Source organism: Corvus moneduloides, chromosome 5 (assembly GCF_009650955.1).
Source record: "Corvus moneduloides isolate bCorMon1 chromosome 5, bCorMon1.pri, whole genome shotgun sequence".
NCBI lineage: Eukaryota > Metazoa > Chordata > Aves > Passeriformes > Corvidae > Corvus > Corvus moneduloides.
In genome coordinates this window covers 24,440,010-24,464,292 of record NC_045480.1, presented here as the reverse complement: position 1 = coordinate 24,464,292, position 24,283 = coordinate 24,440,010, and the positions used below count along the sequence as shown (strand labels likewise).

Sequence of the window (24,283 nt, the reverse complement as noted above, 5' to 3'; positions counted from 1 at the left end):
AGTGTTGTTTCAAATATTCTTCAGGCCAGCGGTACTAGCCTCAGTGTGAAGTAGATTTTCCAGCAGACAGGGTATCTTCTGAATCTTGAAGAAGTGCTGTGAAAAGTGGTACCTCTTAAAGACCTGAATTCTGAACGCTTCTGTTCTTTATGTATTATGAGTGTGATGAGGCTACTGATGAAGTGAAGGTAAATGAAGGTCTGGGGGGCTTAGTCTCATGCATCTGTAGCAGGTTGCCTTTTCAAAAGTAAATGTGTTTGCCACTTTCTAAAAGTCAAGCCTGCCTGAGAAGTGCTCTCCAAAATTGGCAGCACTTTAACCCACCAGTCTTTTTTTCTTATGCAAAACGTTAGTTACCTCTGTTTAGATACCTAGAGGAACTTAGCTTTGAATAAGCTAAAAAAAATTAAAAAGCACTATTTTTACTGGGGAGCCGAACAGGTCGTGTCATAAATATCTTGGTCATTTTCTATCTGGGTCCCAGAAGTATTACAGCAGCTTGTGCTATACATGTAGACATTGCAGAAATGAGCCATCCTACTGCGTAGGTTTAGCTTGAAGCTGCTATTGCTCCCTGAGATATGACACCTCCTGTCATTAGAGGCAAAGCTGACTATGTGCAGCACGGCATCCCTATCCTACTTCCATAGCTGAGCTGCTGCCCCCAGAAACTGCTGCACAACCCTATGCAGTTTCCTGATTGAATCCAGAGCATCTTGAAGAACTCCGCTCTTCACTGTACTGGCCTGCCCGCAAACCTGTAGGGTGTTTTTGCTCGATTTAAGAAGAGGAGTCAGTGCTTATCACTCTGAGTTGTTCCTGGACATATCTGGAACCTAGAACAAAAGAAACAGAAGCAAAGTCCGTAGAATTGGGGGTCAGTTTTGTGGAGTGTCCTGTGCCCAATGTCAAACAAGTGCATCAAAGACAAAAAGGAGAAAAAAACAAAGCTTGAAAGCCTTGTTGGAGAGGAACCGGGCGAAGGACAAAGGTGTGGTGCAAAGTCCTACAAAGATGTACAGACAATGCCCTCCAGCAGCTTGAAATAGGCTTTCAGGGAAGTACTTACTTGAACTTTTACTTGTAGCAAATTGGATGGAATTTTTATTTTCTTCCCCATTTTCCTGACTTAATCCCTCTGAAAGAAGATGTCAGTAAGTAGTGTCTATCATCACAATGCATTTCTGATTAACAGCAAGGGCACAAGGGCACTCTCAAAATAGAAACAAAGTCAGGATTGTTTTAAATCACAGTGTTGCAGAAGTATTAAAGCAGAAGCCATAATTTTAATGTGTTCAGAAATAAAATGCATGCTGCTGTAAACAGTTGTGTACATTCATCTAGCTGCTGCTGCCTTGGCATAACCTTTTGCATTAGGTTTCTGTGATTCATCTTTTCTTTTGTTGCAGAGAGTCGAATGATTCTGGATGCCTTTGCCCAACAATGCAGCCGGGTTCTAAGTCTCTTAAATTGTGGTGGAAAACTGCTGGACAACAATCACTCTCAGTCCATGATTTCTTGTATAAAGCAGGAAAACCCAAATTATAGTGAAAGACAAGAGCAATGTCAGCTCGGGAAAGTGGTCCATAGTCAGACATCAGACATTTTAGACATAGAGATGCAGTATATGCAAAAGAAACAACAAACCTCAGCCTTTCTGAGAGTTTTTACCGATTCCCTTCAGAACTATTTGCTTTCTGGGAGCTTCCCTTCTCAGAACACCTCATCAATAAATGATTTTAGCCATTTGGCAGATGTGGATCCACTTTCAACCTCTCCAGTGCACACTTTAGGTGGATGGACATCTCCAGCAACATCAGAATCTCATGGTCATCCATCATCTTCTACACTTCCAGAGGAGGAAGAAGAGGAAGAGGAAGAAGGTTACTGCCCTCGGTGTCAAGAGCTAGAGCAGGAGGTAATTTCATTGCAACAAGAGAATGAGGAGCTTCGTAGAAAGTTGGAGAGCATTCCAGGTAAATAATCCCCTGCCATATAATGTTGCCATTCAGTGATAAAAATAGTTTGGGTAATAGTGTATTTCAAGTTCTAGTAATTTTTTTAAGGTTGTGATCATAGTAATCAAACACTGGAATTTGTCTCCAGCCAAAATTCCTATAGCTGTGCCCAGTGGAAAATTACCTGGTGATACTCCTCTATATGAATCTTGAGTCCTACACTAGTTGGCTGTGTTCAGGTAGGGATGTACTTGCAACCCCAAATTCCAAATATCAGGTGGTTTGTTGTAGTAATTTCAAGCATATGCTTTTGTAACTCTTTATCTGTCTTGTTATTTAAGTGACATTGTAAACCTAGTTCCCTTTTGGGGCTCCTTCTTTTGGTTACTCAAGGAAACTAAACAAAGTTACACCATAGTTTTACCAGAAATAGATTTGGATTTTACCTTGAACAGTTTCTTTTAAATTACTGCTAGTTTGGTGAGAAGCATTAATACATCTCCTCCTATTCACCTTCAAATAAAATCTGAAAAAAAAAATTCTAACAACTTTTCCAGTTCAGCAATACCTGGAAGCCACTGGGAGAGAGCAGAAGGACAGAAACCAATCAAATAGAAACCCCTTCTGTGAAAAGCTTCTCTTGCCCTTTAAACCCAGGACTTTTCACTGTTCAGGTGCGCCAAGATACTTGAAGAATGGTGTGGGATAAGAACAAAGTGTCTTGGACTTGTATTTTCTAAACTTTCAGCACAGGCAAAAAAAAACCTCAAATAGTAACACTAAAAGCAAATTGGAACTTAGCAAAGGAAAGAAGCGTACAACATGCTTCTGACTTGTATAAACACTAGGAAACTGCACTTTTTTTACCGGAATTTGAGGTGCTTAGGGTAGATCATGAAAAGTTAGTTGAACAATCTCTGAATGGCAGAAAAGCAGGTATAGTATAGCATGAGCTGCAAGAGAGAAAATACTTCAAAGCTCCTAACTATGCAGAAAGGAAGAAGGCAGAAACCAACTATTGCCCCAATATGTAGAGGCTGTTGCAAAATCTGAGCAAAATGCAAGCAGTAGTCCTCATAATTCTTCTCCCCTGATATCAGTGATGTACTATGCATTATTTATATCACATTGTGTTTTTCTTCTGTGCATTGGTCCATAGGGATACTGGCAAATCCCATAAGCAGCATTGTTTGGTGCAAAGAAAACAGAAAATTTGGAGTAACTCCCTCACCCCTCCCAAAAATGTGGAGTTACCATAACTCATGTGCTGTCACTGGTTTCAGCAGTGGTTAGTACATCATCTGGTAACACTGCATGACAAAGGGAATTGTGTGGACTTCCAATTCCTGTTGGGTCTTACCTTCAGGTGTATAAGACCAAAAATGACCCTGTAGGGTCCATAATCTGATTGACAGCTTTCATTCAGTCACCTGTACTGAACACAGTAATTTTTTTGACTTTCACTAACGCATAACTTGTATTTGACTCAAGCAGTATCTCAGAAGGCCTCCAGTCGCGGGTGAGCAGCGGCTGTATCTCTTACCCTGACACTTGGTTCCAGTGCTTAATTACACTGGTGAAAATATGTGCCGTGTTCCCTGCCTGACTACCTGAAATCAGCTTTTAGCCATTGATTTTTATGCTTTGCTCCACTAAATGAAGTGCTCTATAGGTCTTGGTACTTCTTCAGATTGAAAGTACTTAAAGACTGAAAGCTGACTTAATTTCCATTTTAAATAAACAAAGCAAACAGAACTGTTTGAAACTCCTCAAATGAGCTGAATCCTTCTTTGCAGTTTTTTTCTCCCCTCCTGCTAATTTCTTTAAAATTTGGGCACTACAAATGCCTGCAATATGTTCCTATGAGCCTGAAAAAGGAGAACAGACTCTTTGCTTGCACCCATGGTTTCCCTGGTGGGTTGTGCAGCTGAGCTTCTCATTCTGTGCACATTTCTTCCTAGAGGTACACACCTTGTATTGTCTGTGTTCATGTACTAAGTGTTCCAGATTGCTCCCACTGTCCCACTTGCCCACTGATTGCTGATTTGTCAATTTCTGTATCATCCAGAATTTTTCTAGTTGTTTTTAAATTAACTTTGTTATACTGGTTAGAAACGTTGAATGGTATTGAGGGTGTTGTTAGTCCCTGTTGGACCTTTCTAGAAACACATCTATTAATGATGATTCCTGCAATGACAATTATTTGAGATGTCAGTAGCAGGTTCCTAATCTATATATGTTCTAGTCTGCTAGACTAGGTGTTGAGTGTTGCTACTTTTGCAATCTAACTCATGATAGTAAGTTAAATACCCCTCAGGAGTCTAGGTATCTTATATTGTTCAGCCTAACTTTTTCGAGTGAACCTATAATCTCATCAAAGAATGACAATCTGGTTAGTCTGGCAAGATCTACTTTCCATATGACCATTTTGACTGGAATTAATTACATTCATATTCTTTAGTTCTTTGTCATTTGGATCCCGTTGTGATTGCCTGTATTTTGCTAGGATTAATGCTGGGTTAAGCAGCTAGTATTTACCTGGGTCATCACACTTACCCTTCATCTCCCTTTAAAAGTGATAAACATTCATAATCATAGTCATTTTACACCTCCCAGGAGTCATGAAACTCCTTGTTAACAGTGTATCAAAGGAAGCAGACAAACATAAAAATTGTGCAAGGAGGTAAGACTTCATCTGCCAACATAAAATCATCATCAGATACATCTGCTGCTGTCTGGTGGCATATCCAGATAGATCTGAAATGACCCATGTGTTTGGAGAAGTGTTAAGAGCCGCAGAAGCTCCCTTGAATTTTGCTACATGGTAGGACAGAGCTCCTCAGGCAGTCACACAGCCACCACTGAGCAAAGTTAATCAAAAATCACCTAAAGGCAATGTCTAATTATTTTTGTCACTAATGTTCATTTTGCTCCTGTGAGCTTCTACTACCAAAAAAGCTGGCAGTAATTTTTCTGTGACTTGAAATGCCCAGCTCTGTATGGAAACTGGCACTTGTCCTCTGAGCCTTTTTTTTTTGCCCATCAAGATGTTGCATGCCTCAGGAGGGAGACAGAAAGCCCTCTACGGTGTTTCAGTGTTGTCTGCCACCATCTATCACATCAAAGTAATCTAAGAGCACAAACTTTCTTCCCTGAGCATTCATCCACCTCATGCAGGGCATCTGATGGGCCAGGGAAGGCAATGAGTGCGGCAGAGAGGCAACTGAGGCGGTGGCTATATGAGTGTGAATGCTGCCATACTGTCTCCATCAAGCCACTGAAAGAGCAGGAATTTTTTTACATAGTGGTTTTTCTTCTCATCCTTGGGGGAGCTTGTCCAGAGCTGCTGGATGAGACTGGCAGGGTACCCTGTGGGGTGGTGGCAGTGTGCACCATGCCTTCCCCACAGTTGCTGAGACTCCCACTAGCAACTCTACCAGCAGAATATAAAAGCACCAACCCTTCCCTTCTGCTGTATAATATGAATCATTTTATCCTTCTCCTGAAATACTTTGCATTTTTTTTTTTTAGTTTCCATATGCAAAAGCCCTTTTAAAATCCATGAGAGTTTGCGATCTAAAAATAGTTGCTGCTATACATCCCTGCCTCCAGCTTTGCAAAGCAAGGCTGACAAAGAGACTACCGAGAAAAAGAGTGTTTTCTCAGCAGATGTAAAGGCAATGACACTTTTTTCTGTTTTAACAAATATTACAGAAGACATACCCTCCTGTAGCTTTTGGACACAGAAAATAAGATTTTTCAGTTTTCAGGACTCTGCCCTGTTGCTGTAGAAGTCCTTCAGTTCTGTAGGATCTTTTTGTCTGTAGCCTAGCATCACTCTTTGGCAGATCACCACTGGAGAGAAATGATTACATGGGTAAAATATTGCATATATTTTGGTTGCTGAATGGGTGAATCTCTTTTTCTCAAAAAGTACCCGTTTGATTTGACTGAAACAATACTTAGATTTGTGTGAAATCTTAATTGTTCCAGCTGTAGAATAAATGAAGAAAAATTAGTATTTCAGCGCTTGGGATTTGGAGCACTTTAACTTCTTTCAACTTGTCCAGTTTCCCCAACACGTTGTTTTTTTTTTTTTTAGGGAAAAACATTAATCAAACATTTTCAGTTTTCAATTCAACTGAACGGAAGAGAAAGATTTTCATTCAGTGTGTTATCTTGTCTTCTTTTGAAAAATAATTAAAGTTAAAGCAATTTTTGGAAGGAGTTTGGCAAACATCATTGGCTCTTTAAGGTTTTGAGATTATCAAGAACAAAGCAAAGTAATCCATCCACATGAGGAGCAAAGTGTCTCCTAGTCCCTTTCCTCCATACAGAAATTACTGTGGCTGTGATACATTCCCAGTAGTGAATTTAAAGACATATTTGTGGAGCTGCATGTAAGACCTGGGTTTTAACCATGTAGTATATGAGGGTATTAAACAGTTCTTCACTATTATCAGCATGATTTTCTCACACTTTCTTACCTGAAAGGGAGAAAATGTTTCCAGGTGGTTAAGGCAGTGGTCTATAATCATGAGTTAGGGTTTGTCTCCTAGTGCTCCCAGCTTTGCTGCGTGGTTTTGGATAAATCAGTCTGAAAGTAATGAAAAGGTATAAATTAGTAATTAAGATGAAGCAGTGTGTGATAAATACAATGATCATTCTTACTTTGTTAGCTGAGCAGCAAAAAGTACTCCAGCAAATAGCGGAGGGATGGGGAAGGAAAACCCCCTCAAATGTTGAGGCCTGGTCACCTATGGAGACTGCACTCGCAGTGGCTGGATGCAGCCAAAGCAAACTGGGATTTGCAGGTAGAGTTAATAGCAACATAATTGAAAAAGTTAGACAAGCTTTCCAGGAGGTTTTGTGTGCCCAAGGCTTGACTCTTCTTCCTGACTATTGGATGATCTAATAAAATATATTACTTTTCCCTCCAACTCCTGTCGCCTTTATACTTTCAGAGCCTCATGTTTCCAAAGAGCCTACCACAGCCACAGCATAGATAAAGCAGCCATCAAGGATTATGATGAACACTTTTTCATGTCCTTTTTTTTTTGTCCTTTTTCTTGATGTTCACATTTAACTGCTTCTTTGGTTTCCCTTGATGTTCTGGATGTTTTGGTCTGATCTGTGGCCTCGTTGGGCTGTTCAGCTTCAAAGTGTGAAGTTAGTGTGAGAACAGAGAGCCTCGAGCACGGTTACCCAGTGTTTGGCACAAGAACCCCTTTGAATTTGTAGCACGGCTTTGCTTGCTGCTGGGGGTGACAGCTTACTTTGCTAAACTAACCTGAGTACAAAAACTTACTGAGACATGTAACTGCAGCAGACCAGGCTTGCTTTATCTATTTTCTCCATGTTTCTGGATACAAACCCACAAGAATTTGGGAGATCAGTTTTCTTGGCCTACTTGAGGAACAGGAGCTGGTGGGAATTTTGTGGGGAGCTGCAGTCCAGCCTGTCAAGGATGAACTCCCTCGTCTCAACTTTGGTTTGCCCTTTGCAAGTAAACATTTGGGTTTTGGTGGCACAAACCTGTCCCTTCTCACAGGGGACTTCTTGGTTTCTCTGTTAGTTACCAGCAGTAGAAATGTGTAGTAGAGGGGTTTATAGAGGATGTCTCTTCCAAAGGGAAGACTTCACTGCTGAAAGGGATCGCAAGAGGGGGCTCCTTCTAATGAGTAGAAGGAACATGAGAGAGCACAGACAAAAATAAAAGCCACAGGAGCATGCGGCAGCATCATTTAAATGAGATACACAGCTGCCTTGTTTTATCTCTTTTAATCTGTTGTTTATGCAGAGGTGTACATCCCAGGGGCATATGGGAGAGGAACATTGTTTTTCTGGAAGAAATCTATTGCAAAAGAAAATTAAAAGTACAGTGGCTTTTCAGAGGTAGATTCATAGAAATTTGCCTGGAAAAACACAGCTGAGAGGGATTTTAAAAGTAATAGGATATTTCCTACAATTTTTCTCCCTTCCCTGTTTTCAGTTGGCATGTAGGTCAGTTTAGGAAATCTTTAACACCCTCCTACATATTATGTCGATTCTTTTGATTTCTGCTGTATGCTGTCACTACAAATGGGTGCTGGTTTTATTTTACCATCCAGTCACAGACATCCAAATTTTTAGGCTCTTGAGCACTGAGATCAGTTCCTCCACAGATCCTAACCTCCACCTCTTCTTGCCCCTTGCTGTTTTTCCAGCTCATCACACCCCAAACAATTTGCCTTCGTGGACCATCCATGCAGCTTTCACTGGCTTTCAGATGACTATTGAAATAAATTACTGTATGAGCTAAAATAATCCAAACTGTGCACACTTTTCCAAATCTCAGGCAGCAAAGGCATCTCCATTAATGTTATAAGAAATTCAGACAGCCTTGTGGTTCGTCAGCACATTCCCTATCATTTGTTACATCTTTTTGACAGTCGAGCATCAATTTAGAAATGCCCGGCAATGAACTCGGAGAGAAGCGTCGCTCAAGGTCAAGTGAAGGAGGACACATTGCAGTGCTGAGCCAGTCTTAGCTAACAGCTGCTGGCCTGAGCGGGGTGGATGTAGATGTACACCCTTCCCAGTTCTCCTCCTCACTGGTGAGTCAGAGGTAAACGGTCTTGAGTGCTAAGGGATTCATCTTCTGCAAAACACCAGGAGGAATACTAGCCAGTGTCAGCTACAGAGCACAAAATCTTATTAATGAAGAGAATAACCAGATTTCTTACTGTCTGTTTATGGGGCTGAGGCCACTGCTCAGAGACATGCAGCCAAGCTGGGGTTGAGCCATCCCTTCTCACTGGGACTGTCTGATGCTGCAGGAGAAGTTGGAGATACACTTTATTTACCTTGGAGATGTGCCTTATTTACAGCAAGCCCAAGCATCTCTTCACAGTGCTGTGCTTTGGCAATATAAACAGCCCTGGAATGTTTTACACTGGAGGCCGCATTTTTGGGAGGATAGATGAGAGTTCTCATTTTGACAGATACCAATGCAAGTGACTGTGTCCCACTAACATTTATAATGAGCAAAAACCCAGCTCAAACCAATAATAGAGATGTTCTTGGCACTTCATAAAAATTTGGAAACAATTATTAGAGACAAATGTTTAAAAAGAAAAAAAAAATAGAGTGGGTGATAACTGGGAAACATTAAAAGCCTGTTACTGAGGGCCCCAAAAGACTATCTAGGAGGAAAAGTTTAATGTTGGTTACAAAACCAACCAGCTTAGAGGGAAAGGAACAGTTAGAAACATAACAAAGATTAGAGGGGAAGTTAATGGTGATGCATAAAAAGCAGAAGTTTGGATCAGTAACAAATTAATAATTAAAATTAAATCTGGAGCGTTGTCTAGAGAAGGCTTTCTTTCCCTGGCAAAATAAAGGAAAAATACGACATCCTAATAACAGTGTTGGACCATTATCAGATGGAAATAGATTTTATCAATAATATGGAACTGTTCATTGAGTATTTCTGTTCTGGTACTTGTGAAGGGTAACGTGATGCGGTCACACCAATGTAATGATGATGGTAAGCAGGTAGAAATATTTTCCATTTCCATTGTAACTCTGGGTGTTACCACATGTTCACCACCAGCTTCATGTGGGACTGCAGCCTCAGCTGCCTGTCCCAACTCCCTCCCAATGCTGGGACAGCTGAAGAGCAGTAGCTGCTTGGGAACACCAGCTTTTCAACCCTAAGTGCACATCAACTTATTACCAAAGGCACTAGGCAGCTGCTACCAAAGCAGCTTGTTTTCGGAATCATGAGGTTTGGACAACTCACTTCAGGAGCTAAACCAAACATGAAAAAGACAGGTCTGACCATAATTTTTCTTTATGTTTTGTAATATTTTGGATGCTTCAGAAGGCTGAAAGATGCAAATATTATCTGAGGGGGTTTTTTTAAAGGACATGAGATATCCTGGATGATGGTGGGTTTGTTGGTCTGATATTGAGCCCAGACAAACTAATTGCACAGCTAATGCCAGCTTAAATTAATAGAGTACTAAAACAGAATAATGGCATTAGTACCAGGCAACATCTTGCCAAATTATGGTTTTGATGAGATGAAAAGTTTGGTTGATGAGGATATTACAGATATTCAGGATGTTACATAACATTGTATCACAAAACATGATTTTAAAGTACAAATATATCTGTATTCGGGAAATTGCCATTATGCAGTTAAATTTCTGGAGGGATTTTTTTTGTGAAACTGTTCACAGCCCATGCTTTTAATACTTTAATCCTTGAGGGAAAGCATACAGTCAGTGAGTGAGGAAGATGAGAGGTGACAGACCTGGCCGATCACGTGTGTTGAGGCACAGAGAACATCGCTCTGCTTGGTTTCAGCCCCTGGAAATGTACACTGAAAAGGCTTTTGGAAGACACGGTGACTTTCTGCCTGAGTAGTGATGTACAGCATGGCCAAAAGAGCCACAGCCTTCAGCTGTACAGACATGTAAGTAGGTGTAGGGACTCTGCTAAGCTCAGCACTGATCTTCCAGAGGTGCTGAGCTCCGCTAAAAGCAAAGGGAGAAATTACTTTACCACGAGGTATGTATCAAGTAACAGGCATTTTCCTTTTTTTTTCCAAAAATTTTGTAAAACCCGGTTTGAAGGAAAACAAAATGCAGACTTGAAATAAGGTTTATGTTCTTGTGGGTAGAAACTGCATCACTGGAAGATGATGACTTGAGTGCTTCTGTTTTACCCATCGATGCTGTCTGTTGCAAGGAGGATTTAGTCCAGGGAGTCGCTGTGCTGTGTGGCAGCTCAGGCTGAGAGATCATAGCCTGGTTTTTGTCATTGGCACAGTTGGTGACCACCACACTCACTGTTCAGCTATTTATTAGAAATTAGGATACTCTGCAGAGAAAGCTGTGACAAGCTGTGCTGAATAAGCACTTGTTACAACATACAGACACCTAGAACAACAACAAAGACTTAAACTTGGATCGATAACAGCAAATACCTGCCACCTCCTACATGTGTCCTGCTTAACATCTTAGCCAGACCAGCCTTCCTTGGCACACCAGGTCGCCTGTAGGTCCTTCTCCTCTTCGTCCTTTAGCTCCTGCAAAGACCTTGCTCTTTCATTCATTGCAGGCCAGGTTACTTTGCCACCTCCAGTGTCCGTTCTGAGATGCCAGCACTTTCAGAAAGTAAAGGCTGTGGAAACTTCTTCCCTAATGGGCAGGAAAATTACTGCCTCTCCATAGGCTTTCTACTAAATCATAACAAGTGTTATTTCGATGTTGGTGTCTCTCCTACTGCTTACAGTAAGCACAAATCCCTGTTGGTGATGTCTGTGATAGTGGATACCTGCATAAACATGCAGAGTATCAGCCCTTGGAGCTATGATCTTGTTAACCCTATAGAGGCCACATCAAAGACAAACAAAATAAATAAGCTAGCAGACTTAAATGATTATCCATCTTCACAGCTAGGACTCCAGCAAAACAGCTAGGACAGCAGCAAAACCAAAGCTTTGACTCTGCACCTCATGCTGCCCTCTTTGTGGTTTTTTCCAGGCTTCGGGTAATATGGCAGCCCAAGAAGTCTGGATTTGCAAATAGCACCTGGTGTTTGAAAGGCCGAGGTTATTTGTACCAATAGCAAACTATGCTCTGTCATGGCTTTAAAGTCAAAGGTGCTCAGCATCCTCCAGTCACTACAATGATAACAAAATCATACAATTTTGTGCTCAAAACTGCTTTTATGAAGATAGAAGTTTTTGTAAGCTTCGGCCAGCTTTTAGTACTTTCATGTTTCTCACTGGTATTGAGAAGGCATTTTATCAGCAGCATACGTTTAAAGTAGATCTATACTTCATCTGCTGGGGACACAACAGGTTAAGTAATTTCTTGTTGTCTTCTCCTTTGAGCCCCATCCCTTTGGAAGAACATAGGTAAGCACATCCTTGGATAGCCTGCAGTGAAATTACTTACTGTGTGACAAACCAGAAGCAGGAGTAAATACACAGGTTGTCTTTACAGAGAAGTCAATGTGGGGTGCAATAACACAGGAGTTTATTCATCAAACCAGGCACTTGGCATGTCTTCTGTAGGCAGACTGCTGGATGTAACTCCACTTATCACTCAGTAAAGGATCTGTTTTGCACAGAGTAATGTTGTTCTGCACCCTGGCTGCCTAGACAGGGGTGTGGTTGCTGTGTGGTGTGAATGCCAGGCAAAGAGGGCAAAATATCTGTAAATCCTACCTTGAGACATCCTCAGCTATTTCAGTGCTTGCTTTCAGATTGTCAACTTAAGATAAAGCCCAAAACACCACATTTTTTCAGGTGTAAAGAAATAATAAAATGCCAAGAAATAGTAATAAAAAAAGAGGAACACAAATATTTCTTCTGGGTTTTGAGCTGAAGCTATGATTAAATCTGAATACTTTGCAAAAACAACCCATACAAAATGTGAGAGTCATAAAGTACCTTAAAAACTATGCTTATTTAGTCTTGCACCAGTCAGTTGTAATGCTGGATTAATATCTGTTTAATTCTCCTATGGTGTTTCAGGCTCAGGAGAAAAGAGCTGTATTTCAAAAATACTCCAGAGTTAATCAGGGATGTGGCAGCATCTGCTTAAGAGAGACCCGTAATTGAATCATCCCTAATTAACCTATCACCTCAACAGAAGGGAATAGGATGTTGGTACCACTAGTGAAATGGATGAGAGTGATGGGAATGGAAAGGGGGGAAGATGAGAGAAAAGAGAAGTAAAGCTATTTGCCTAACACCTAGTTTTATAACAAATTTGGGAGGAGGAAAGGAATAGAAATTAAAGTATACGAGTCATTGAATCTCTTTAGTATATTTAATCAGACTGTAGTTTGAAAAACATTTGAGCATATTTACATGTCAATCAATGCATTATTTAGGTCCAAGAAATGTTTTCTCCTTTGTGTGATTTTGGATTTTTACAGTACTTACAGATTTTTTTCTTATTATCATTACTGCTGACCTAATTTGTATTTGTAGTAATTATAATTTCAAACTTGGAAAAAAAACCCTTTGAAAACTAGTGGGCAGAAAATAAAAGTAATTTCAGAGATCTCAGTATAGGAAATACAACATTTGTTGTGCGTTTATTAAATTGTCTGCACAAATCAAAATGAGAAGTATTTCCTATTTGAAATAAATTTCACAGGCACAGAAAATAGATACTAAAGAACACTGCTTGATTTAATATTGTTGTTCTATTTTGTGCTTTATAGCTAATATACAGTAATTGCAACTTGTTTCATGCAGTGCCCTGCCAGACCGTTTTAGATTATCTGAAGACCGTACTTCAGCATCACAACCAGCTGATGGTACCGCAGCCAACAGACCATCCGACCGAGGTAGTGTACAGTGAAAACAAGCTACCTCTCTTTGTGCTTGATAATTCATTAAACACATGCAGGCAAATAAATCAGTAGGCACTTAGTAGTAAAAAATAGGTTAAAAACTGTCATTCTTAAGTACAGTAATCCCCCAAATGGAGGAAACTGATCATTAGTATAATCTAGAATGACTTCACTGAGCAGCACGTAACTCCCCCTCCGTCAGCACCAGGTGTGCTTGCCTTGCTTGGGTAGTTTTTCTCTCCTCTTTCCTCAGAAACACCGTATTTGTGGGTAGAATTTAGGCTAGGGCTAGCCTCGTGACAGCTGTGGCTGGGTGACTGAGAGTGGCTGCACGTGGCATGCAGCAGTTCAGGGTGTGTATCACTTTGCTCCTCCATTCAGTTTTATCCTGTGCAAATTAATATATACGTATTTATATTTATCACTAGCTGTTATCATTCAAGTATATTCCAATGATTCATTTTCCTTTTTTTAATGCTCTTTTGCTTAACTAAAATTTTCAAATACTATAAAAACTGAGGCTGTTCTGTAATGTCCCACAAGGAATAGCTTGTCATAGTGTGACAGAATTTTTTATTCAATTAAGCACACAGATATTAATCTTTTATTCATAAACTTAGTCATGTACAAATACAAGCAGAGATACATTTGTATTTTGGTTCTTCCTTCAGAGTCTGCTTATTTAATTTCTGGGAGTTTTTATATTTGTTGTAGTTTAATGTCTGCTGGACACACCAAACCACATCATATATTTACTGAGAATGTTTTGCCCAGAAGTGCTTTACTTTCCAAGGAAGCAGTGAAAGTGTGTCTGTACCAGGAATCCAGTAACTGTTTAATAGAATAGCATAGCACTATATCATGCCTTGGAGAAGAATGAGGAAAAATATCCCGAGTTTCAGGGGAAACAAGAGAGAAGTGTTATAAAATTGAGGCTGAGAAAGTTACGCAAAATTCATTACCCTCTCCTCAGTTAATAGCAACGTGAGCTCTCATGAAATCTAGATGTTATGCCTTTCTGCTCCACATTTTAATCACTGCTATATATATAAACACAGAATAGCTTCTAGGATAGCTTGCTGCTTAGCAAAGCCACGCATGAGCATCTGTCCTTAAGGCACACGAGTGAGCCTGGAGCCTTACCCTGTGCCATTATGGGCTTGCATTGCATAAGCCAGGCTTGGTAGGGCTTAAAAACAAGGCAGTGCCTACAATTACCTGCAGTTTATACTTTACAGTGGTATCAGTAAGAATGGTCCTTGCTTCACTAAAAGGTTTTTTTAATAGGGAAAAAATAGGTCTCAGAAATCTAAGGTAGGAAAATAATTGACTTTATGTAAAAGGGATGTGAAGCTAGCTGCTGAAAAAAATTAAGTACCAACATGAGGATCACAAGGTCCTTTGTACTGATCTAGTGGAACAAGCCAAGGAAGTACTCATGTCAGCTCCCCCTGGGACAGAGTGATCACAGTTACTTCAGCATAAGGGTATATTACCTCCAAAGAGCTTTCCATGCTGCCCCTCTGCTCTTCTTCCTTCCTCAGCCCCTGCACCCTGTTGGAAGAGGACAAGGAGCTGGACTGGATGGATTGTAATGTTCTTCTTGGCAGAGCTCTTCAGACTTATTACTGGCTTCCCAGGGGTTCATGTACTGGGCAAAAAATCAGCTGCCTGTATCATGAATGGAGGGGGAGGAATTGACCATGACCTGTTTGCAGTGATGTGAGGAGATAACAAAGGGCAAAGAGAATTATAACAGGGCTAGACTCTAGGTAAAGGGTCTTTCTCTTAGGGGTTACATGCTTGAATTTACAGCTGCAAGGGAGTGAGTGAAGCGTTGAGATGTTTGGGGGAGAGTGGCCCTTCAGACAGACAAAGCCCATCTCTTCCCTTACATTTTGGCTTCCTTTGCAGAGTTTTGGGTTTGTCCATAGCTGTCTTTGCCAGCAGCTTGCAGCAAGGCAAACAAGTAGCAGACAGTCACACAGGCTGAGCTCCCAGTGATGCTAACCCCACTGGGAGATGGTGGTACTCTAGATCATACAGATTATCTAATGATAATCTCAGCATGGTCTTCACTAAATTCAATCTTCCATATATTTATCAAGTTTGCAAAAAGTTAAAAGCAAATACCTGAGGAAAAACTTCAAAGATGCTCTCAAGCTGTCTCCCAGGATGCTATAATAGATATATGAAAGAAGGCAAGGGTAGTCCTTAAAAGTTTTCAGCTATCAAAGGGCTGGAAGTGAGGACTTTGCAGCAGTTGCCCACTAGTGCAGCATGTGGCTGCCTCGCTGAGCGTCAGACCTGTGTTTCTGCAGCTCACTGCAAGCTCCTGGCGAACCTGGGGGCTACGCAAAGAGTTTACTACTTGGGCTTCCAGATTTATGTGTTTCGATAAAGAGGTGCAGCTGTAAAAGTGAATGAGTCTCTAGGAGGGTGTGGTTTGGGTTTTTATTCTGTACTTCAATTATTTCAAGTATATTAACAGTACCATCTTACATTAATTGGGTAATCCTGAACTCTAGCATTTTATGGGCAACAAGAATTAAATACAATTTGGGTACAATTGACTTAAGAGAGCTTATAAATGTGTGTGGATTATGGGAATCCCCATAATTAGTCCCACAGCATTCATTTAATGTTGGAATATTGAAACACACAAATTGTGAAGGTTAAAAGCAAAATTTCTTTCCAGCTGACACAGTGGCATTTCTGTAAAGCTATAATTTGAGTTAATACAGCATTCATTAATAATAATGAAGCTTTTAGTTTTCATAGTTCCTTTATTTATTTTCTTTACATTTTTCACAGTAACAGAATTGCTGTCAAGTTTCAGGTGTGTTCTACAGAAGTAATAAATTTATTATAAAAATAGACCAAAAGAGTCACCTCTGAAGGAAACTATCAGCAGCGATGAAGCGATCCATTTGATCACACTCTTCAAAGACCCTTTTTATGCATTTTAACGTATTAAGAAGAAACATTGCACTTAAATAGTATGCCCAGTTGCTGATTCTTAACTCTTTTTAACCTGCTTGTGATAGTGGAAATTATCAATAGCTACACCTCTCAAAATGTATTCATCATACCTCACCCAATTTGATTTCTAGAAAATGGAAATATAATTTTAGAAGTACTCATTCTCTGTAAGAGCAATTACGTGTTCACTTCAGGTTGTGTTTCACTGTCAGTATCGCAGATAGTTAAAAAAATGTATCTTTTATTGCAACTGACATCTTCACTTATTTGCCTTTTAAAATAAGCAACAGAAATATTTCACTTTTTCAGGGGAGTAAGCAGTTGCTGAACAACTACCCTGTCTACATCACTAGTAAACAGTGGGATGAGGCTGTAAATTCTTCCAAGAAAGATGGACGACGGCTCCTTCGCTATCTCATCAGATTTGTTTTCACAACCGATGAGCTTAAGTACTCATGCGGCCTTGGAAAAAGGAAAAGGTCAGTGCAGTCAGGAGAGACAGGTCCTGAAAGACGTCCTCTGGATCCAGTTAAAGTAACATGTCTCAGAGGTACTGCATCTTTTCGCTCAGTGTCCACCATATGTGATCTCATTTCACCACATTGGCTCTGGCTCAGTAGAAGCATTTGGCTGACAGTTGCAGAACTAGAAGGGGTTTCACAGGCAGGTGACAAGCACCCAGAAACCCTCCACTTCCTTTTCATACATACATACAAGTATGTATGTATGTATAATATATGTGTTTTGGGTATTTTTGATGGGAAAAAACAAGGCTGCTTATTTAAGAGAGGAGACAACTGCAAGGGCACATGACACTAATACACTTTAGCAAAACCAGACAGTCCTGATTACACGCTTTTATAATAAACTCAGGTCATTTGTTTACACTGATACACAGCAAAACTAACCAAAGGAATAGTTACAGTCTAATGTCTAGTAAGGGTATGATGCATCACTGGAGTTAGAAGCTGAGTTTCAGAGTAGGTTTTGAAAACCTCTTCTAGGGTCAAGAACATCTGCAGGTTAACTGCCTACAAAGTACACAAGCGTGTTGCCAAGAATTTAACTTCTTTTTTGGCATACTGATGCAACATTGCCTGAAAATGTTAGGGAACAACTTTCCCCCATGTTTAGCCTGAAAAGGGAGGGGAGTTTTGCAAGCATTTCACAATGTCAGAGAGTGAGGATATTGCACAGAAAGGGTACAGATTGAAAAGAATGTTGTGTACTTTGGTTTCCTAAAATTGTTTGAAAAGGCTGGTACCAAGCTTTATAATAAAGCATACAAAACAGGACTTTTTAAAGCCAAAGTAAAAATATGTTTTTAGTATCAACATCTGCATTGTATGGCTGCATAAGCTTATTATTCCTTTAATTAACTCATAGTTAACTTTATAGTATTTTGTGACCGCATACATGAAATTTTGGTTGAACTAACCTCAATAATGTTTTGCTAATCAATGTAATGTAAAAGCTATATTGTGGTCAGTCAGTGATAAAAATATCTTCACTCATTCAACTGGAGTCCAAAGTGGTTATATACATCAGATGGGGCCTCTTCCCATTTAGGGTAGAAGAATCCAATAAGGCTAAGTAAATAAAACTTGTGGTTAGGGTACGTTGATGTAACCAGGTAATGAACTCAGATTTTACAGACAAATTAGGCAAACAAACTCTTTTTGTACTACAAATGAATCCTTTAACCTGCTGTATGATACTGTACCAGAACTCACTCAGAGATTAATTGAAGGGCAAGTCCATTGCACACCATGCTGCAGAGGTCTAGAGAGAGATTCAGGGGCCCAGAAGTCCTCCTGGAAAATGAAGGCTGGATACAAGTGCTTTAGCATTTACTAAGTCACTTTAAGTATCACCTAATAATTTATGCACAAGCAGAGTGTTGATACCCTTTTCTTCCCCTTTCTCTCACCTGTCTCCTAAGACTAATAGTAAATTCATCTGTACATGGAATTTTGCTTGTAGCCACTCTCTTTTCTGAGGTCCTGGACACACAGAACATGGGGAGCACTCCTTGGAAGAAAGAGAAAGGATAGTTTCTTTAATTTTCAGAAGCTTAAAGAGGAAGCCAAAACATGCAGTATTTAATGACCAGCTAAGAAAGCAGAGTAGACAGCTCTCCCTTTGGGTTTTCGTGTGTGGGTGGGAACATGACAACTTTCTCCAGTGCTGAGAGTTGGCCACTAGCTCCTACTCATTTACAAGCCAAGGTAACAAGTGTCTGACTAATTCTCAACCCAGCTAATTATGCCTTTCCACCATAGCAGGGAGTTCAAATTGGTTCTCTTTCTGCACTCAGAGTAGTTTAAATATATATAAACATTTTTAATATATTCCTACAACTGACTGGTGTCTGGAACCAGTTTTAAAACATCCTGGCATGCTTAAATTATAGCGCTACTCCTTTACATGGTAACCATTTCTCTGAGAAAAAGATGAGTCTGTGGGGGCACATGTGAACATAACTAGGTAGGAATTACTGTTGCCTGTGTGGATTTCCAGGGAAATGAATTTAAAACAGAGATCGCTATCACTTTTGTAAACACACTGCTGGAGGAGCTATGCAAAAATCACATCCTAATTGTCCAACAGATGAGATACCTTGCAGGCACGGGAACTCATGTAAAAGCACAGCATTCCCTGTCTGGAGATGTGGTGACATTAATGAAGTTACCTTACACCACTTACTGTGCTTGTCAACAGTAGAAAATAGAATTTAAAAATATCCTGGGATGCACAGTACTGCATGAGGGAATAACTAATGTTACAGAATAAATAAGCAGCTCAGTTTCCATATGAGGTGCAGTGTATCCAATATCCCTAATAAGGTGCCCTCACATTTAAAAATCATATTTGGATATTTCAAAGTCCAAATACACCTATTTGAGCTATGTCTAGCAGTTACAACTCCAGAACTGGCAAGGCACTTTCTGCAAGTCTAACATATAGCATGTCAAAGAATCTGAAAAATAAATTATAAAAAATGTAAACATCACATACAAATAGCTGTATGTGGAAGCAGCAGCTATTTAAATAGCTAAAATACATGCAGTACAATTCATTTTCTCTTGCATTGAAAACTATTGCAAGGCTCCCCAAATCTCATTTAGCTATTTTTAAGGCCAAATTAGTCTCTGAAAAAATAGGTGTAAAATACAGGGAGATGAAAATAGCAGAACTTAGAAAGGAAAGATATCCCAAACAGAAAGGAGCACCAAACTGAAATAATGGCAGTGACATTTTCCAGCGGGCTGGGGGCTCCTGCAGGTTGCAGATGCTGAAGAAGCCAGCAGAGGGAGGTCAGAAAGATCCAACAGCAATCACCTTGAGGTATAGACACCAACAGGTTTCAAATTAAATACCTCCTGGCTCGTGTTAGCTTCCATATTGCACATGCTAAATCACAGCCTTCACTTCAAATTAGTTTTTTGTATTTCCACAAGAAGGGATTTTATATCCAGGTCCCATGAGTCACTGAGGTAGATCAGGTGTAACAACATACACTGCATGTGGAGAAACACACTTGTGCAGAAATAAAATATGTCCAAGTGGCATTATCATGGCATCCCCCATAAAGACTTTACTTCTGCTTAAGTAGAGCAGCAATACCTCCTTTCTTATTTCCCATGAGCTTTTGATGCCTGGGCAATACCAGGTGCTGCAAAGACAAGTTGCTTTTTATCCTTGCATGTTTTCCTGCAGAGTTCATTAGGATGCACTGTACCTCCAACCCCGACTGGTGGATGCCATCTGAAGAGCAAATAAACAAGGTGTTCAGTGACGCGGTGGGACACGCGCGCCAGGGCCGTGCCGTGGGGACTTTCCTTCACAATGGCACCTCATATTATGAAGGGACTGACCACCCCGGATCACAGGATGAAGTCTTCAATAGAGGTATGCAAGATGGATCTGGAGATTGATGGCAGTGAGAACCACATCATACGACAGTAGCAACCACTTAATTTAGGAGAGACTGTTTGTTAAACACACTTAACCCTGCTGTCATTTAGGAGTCCAAAGCATGTTTGAACATGTATTGCATACATTTCAGCTTCTCCATCCTACCATATCCCAGTTAACAGAAAGAAATCAATTTCAAGACCTGCTTTATGGGACTTCTCAGTGCCTATTATTTCCAAATCCCTCATAGCACACTCAAAGGGAACGTGCAGTTCATTTCATCCAGCTATAGAGGAAAGGTTATTTAAAAACTCTAAAAATGTCGAAAGAAACAACAGCTACTATCTCTTCAGCTTATTGATAACAATCCTAGGCCTGGACTCAGAAGAGCTGGGTGCTATTTGCTTTCCCTGACAAGAAGATTTAAGTATAAGTCTGCACACTTACAACAAAAAAGGAGTGGTTTCCCATTTGCTAACAGAAGAGAACGTAATTATAAATGCTACCTTAAAATACCACACAAGATAGAAAATCCAGGGACTTTCTTAGCCAACTCTGTCAGGAAATTAAGCTTCCCGAGTAAAACAGAAGCACTCGTCAACAGCAGAATCCTTCAAAGACCCAGAACAATAACAGGCACCTCTAAGAGATAAAAATTGCATTGTATATCAGACAGACAGTATATTTATCTAGATTTCCAGAGGATTAGAGTTGATCATGACAGTTTTCATTAAAACAAGATTGCTAAAAACAAATTGCCATTTCAGAAGACAGATTTTCCTTTGTCTGTTCCTATTCTGCAGCCATATTATGTAGCTTTAGAGGCTTTAAATTGCCTTTTCTTGTTTTCACTTTCATTTGTGTTCTATATCTATTCCTTCAAAGAGGTGAGGCAATGTGCTGGTTTTGCTCAGTTTTGCTTTCAGGGAGGGGTTGGGCAAGAAGAACCTGGTTTAGTGTTCTGTAGTAAGTGGACATAGGATCCAGACTGAGAGCTATAAGAAAAGAGCTGTTGCAGCAGAACTCACAATGGTGCACAACATTGGAAGCAGATATTAGCTTTAAAAACAAAAGTCAATCTACAAAAGAAGTTTAATTTTAAAAGTTTATGAGTTCATTGTCCCTCTAAATTGATCCATGCCAGAAATACGCAATGCCAAAGAAATGATGCCCTTTCTTTTCCACATCAGGGTGTTTCCATCTCCTTACCTTTGTGTTATTTCAGGCCAGTGTTGGCATCCTCCACAGCCTGAACCAGCTCTTCCTGAGGCAACATTTCCCCACTGGCAGGTACAGGGAACTGTTTTTGGGAAAGCAAGCTCACTTCACTTTTGACCATCCTTAGTGCTACCTCATCAGCGTTGACTCTCCTGAACGCGTCTCTCATACTCCCCAGCTTTCCTCACCGCCTTGTGCAAGCCACAAGCATAGCTACTAATGGCTCCTTTTACCCTTCTCCTCCCCTTCCCGACCTTCTCCCCATGCACAGGGCAAGGCAGGAGGCACCCAGCCCCTTCCTCAGAGACCAAGAAGGGCTCTCTGGGGTGCAGCGCTCCTCAAGGGCCAGCCTGGCTGCAGGGCTGAGGAAGTCTCTCAAATTTCAGCTCACCCACACAGGAGCTCCTTCCTGCCCTCTGCCTCCTCTTTGCCTGTGGTTGTGACTGGTCTCTCCTGGCCCATGGGCCATCTCGGGACACAGGCTCACTGTGCACTGCCATAGAGAGGACCTTGCTCAGCCCCCATATGCTTTAGGTCCTCCAATGTCCAGTATCTCTCGGATCACTTTAATTTTGGTGATTTTTTGAAAGGGGGTTGAAAGGCACTCACTGGCCCCAAAATAACTAATTTGTTTTCTAAAAGTCAACTACCAGTTTAGTCACACAGGACCTCACTAGACCAAGGGGTTTAGAACAGCATTCCCTCATTACAGGCAGGAGGTGACTTTCTTGGAGTGGTCACAGCACATGGTGGCCTCTGGAGGAGAAACTCTGTGTATAGAAATGTCACAGTACAGATATCCTATAGTAGCTTTTCGGTGTTGAACTTACACTTTTTTTAAAAGAACTATAATAGAAGATGTTACATTGCTCAGATGGTGTAAGTCTTGCTGGTCTATGTTTAATGTGGTGACACATGCCAGAACTATTTGGTAAAACATGTCAGAACGTGTGAGTCAACATTATACTGTAAATTTGTCCACAGCGATATGTATCATGCTGTATTTTTGTAAACATTGTAATGGTTTCCTTTCAGATGCTTAATTGTATGATGTTTAGGATAGAAACACTTTTTAAGAGTCACAGAACAGAATTACTGAACTGGACAGACCTCTCACTTACTAACTGAAAGATTTGCTGAAGTAACTAGTAAGCTTAGCTTTATTTTTAGTGTAAAAAGCATAGCCAGCATCCTGGAACCACTCACAATCCTCTACTCTCATTGTGCAAAATAACCAAAAGTATAATTTCATCCTGAAAGCCACTTTGGCGGTAGAAATGGCTTTGCAGGTTTGGACCTTTCTTTATGAACAAAATGTTGTCCTCAACTGCTTATGTGCACTAGCCAGTGACATGAATCATGGCCACAGACAGGCATTAACAGACACCAGCTCATATTTTTGTTCATGTTTGGTTTTAAAATAACAGAGTATAAAAACTTTTGTCAGTTGTCTGTCTTTGTTTTTAATTGCCATCATGACCACTTAACCCACACATTTCATTTTAAAAACCCCAAACCTTGCACATCATCTTATTCCAGTTAATTTGTTCATTAGGTGTTATAAATTCATACACATTGAAGCATCTAAATATCTGCAATATGTTAGATTTGGGACCTGAAATAATAGATAGCACATAAGCCCTTGCAGAGGGAAATGTCCATATTTAGGCAGTGTGCTTTATAAGCCAGTACATCTCTTCCCAGCAACAGAAGGAAAGTGCTATCTATCATGTCACTCCAGAAAGTCCCAGGAGGATAGAGATTCTTGTCTTATCCTTCCATACGCTTTAATCTTACTGTCATTTAGGTATCTGCCTTCTCTCAAACTTCGTGTAGCAGCACCGCACGCCCATCTGTGCCAACATGCCTTCGCTATATTTTCTATGACAAATATTTGTGGAGAAACTGTGATTTAAAAAAAGCATTAATCCTGATATTTTTATTGTTATGGTGTAGTTAATTCTATGAATACTTTCTAATGATGATTGTACTGTGTAGAGTAAGTACAGGTTAGGGATAGACCTTTATCAGATATTGTACAAAAGAAAAGTGCATAGTGTAATATAGACTAGTAAGGTTTTTGTGACAATTTCTATAGGATGTGTGAATTGTTTTCTATGTGGCAACACACATTTCTTTTAAAGAATATAAAATCTTAGAGAATTTTTTAAACAGTCAATATTTTTTAATTATAAAGACATTTGTTACCTACAGTTTACTATTTCAAGTGTTAATTCTAATTTGAATATTGATTTTATTACTACATACCTCCAGTTCCATTTGTTCTGTTGCATAAAAATGCACAATAAAAGTTAGTCTCTGGTTAACCTGTCTCTCTCTTTCTCTAGAGGCAATGTTGTGTCAGTGTGACAGCCATGACACCTGGGTCTCACTATAAATATATATTAAAAGTTTTAGATTTATATAAAGTGCTAGAACATTTTCTTTTGCATTAAATGCTTGTTTGGTATGAAGCACCGAAAACCACAGTGAAAGATTATGAAGAATTCAAGTATGAATATAATATAAATCATTTTCACCTCAGTATACAACCACATAGATTTATGTGCTGGTTAAAGAGAGAGACTGCTCAAAAGAAGTACCCATCTGCAATCTTAAAACCTGGATTTTCAAGCAGTGACGTTTAAATCCTATTTTAATTCAGAACCCAGTGATGGCTGAATGTCTCCTGTTCTCTTTAAATGCTTTAGAAAATCCTGGCTCCAGATCACTTGTAGGGGAATTACGGTTACAAACATTCACCACAGCAAGCCACTGCTGCTGGGCTGTGGAGCCAGACGGGCCTGCCCACAGGCTGATGTCAGCCATTTGAAATGGTTACCAAG

The 24,283-nt window shown here is 40.1% G+C and overlaps 1 protein-coding gene across 2 annotated transcripts in view; it reads left to right on the top strand.

Annotated features, from left to right (window-relative positions):
• Positions 1-23,880, top strand: part of BEND4 (BEN domain containing 4) — a 31,253-nt gene extending 7,373 nt beyond the window's left edge. The window contains exons 2-5 of one of the 2 annotated variants that reach the window (XM_032108121.1): positions 1,410-1,976; positions 13,222-13,313; positions 16,611-16,851; positions 20,022-23,880. In XM_032108121.1, the coding sequence (XP_031964012.1) occupies positions 1,410-1,976; positions 13,222-13,313; positions 16,611-16,851; positions 20,022-20,239 (1,118 nt within the window). In that variant the 3' untranslated portion in view covers positions 20,240-23,880. The remainder of the gene's footprint in view (positions 1-1,409; positions 1,977-13,221; positions 13,314-16,610; positions 16,852-20,021) is intronic. The other variant, XM_032108122.1, reaches the window with a different exon arrangement.
• The last annotated feature ends 403 nt before the right edge of the window (positions 23,881-24,283 follow it).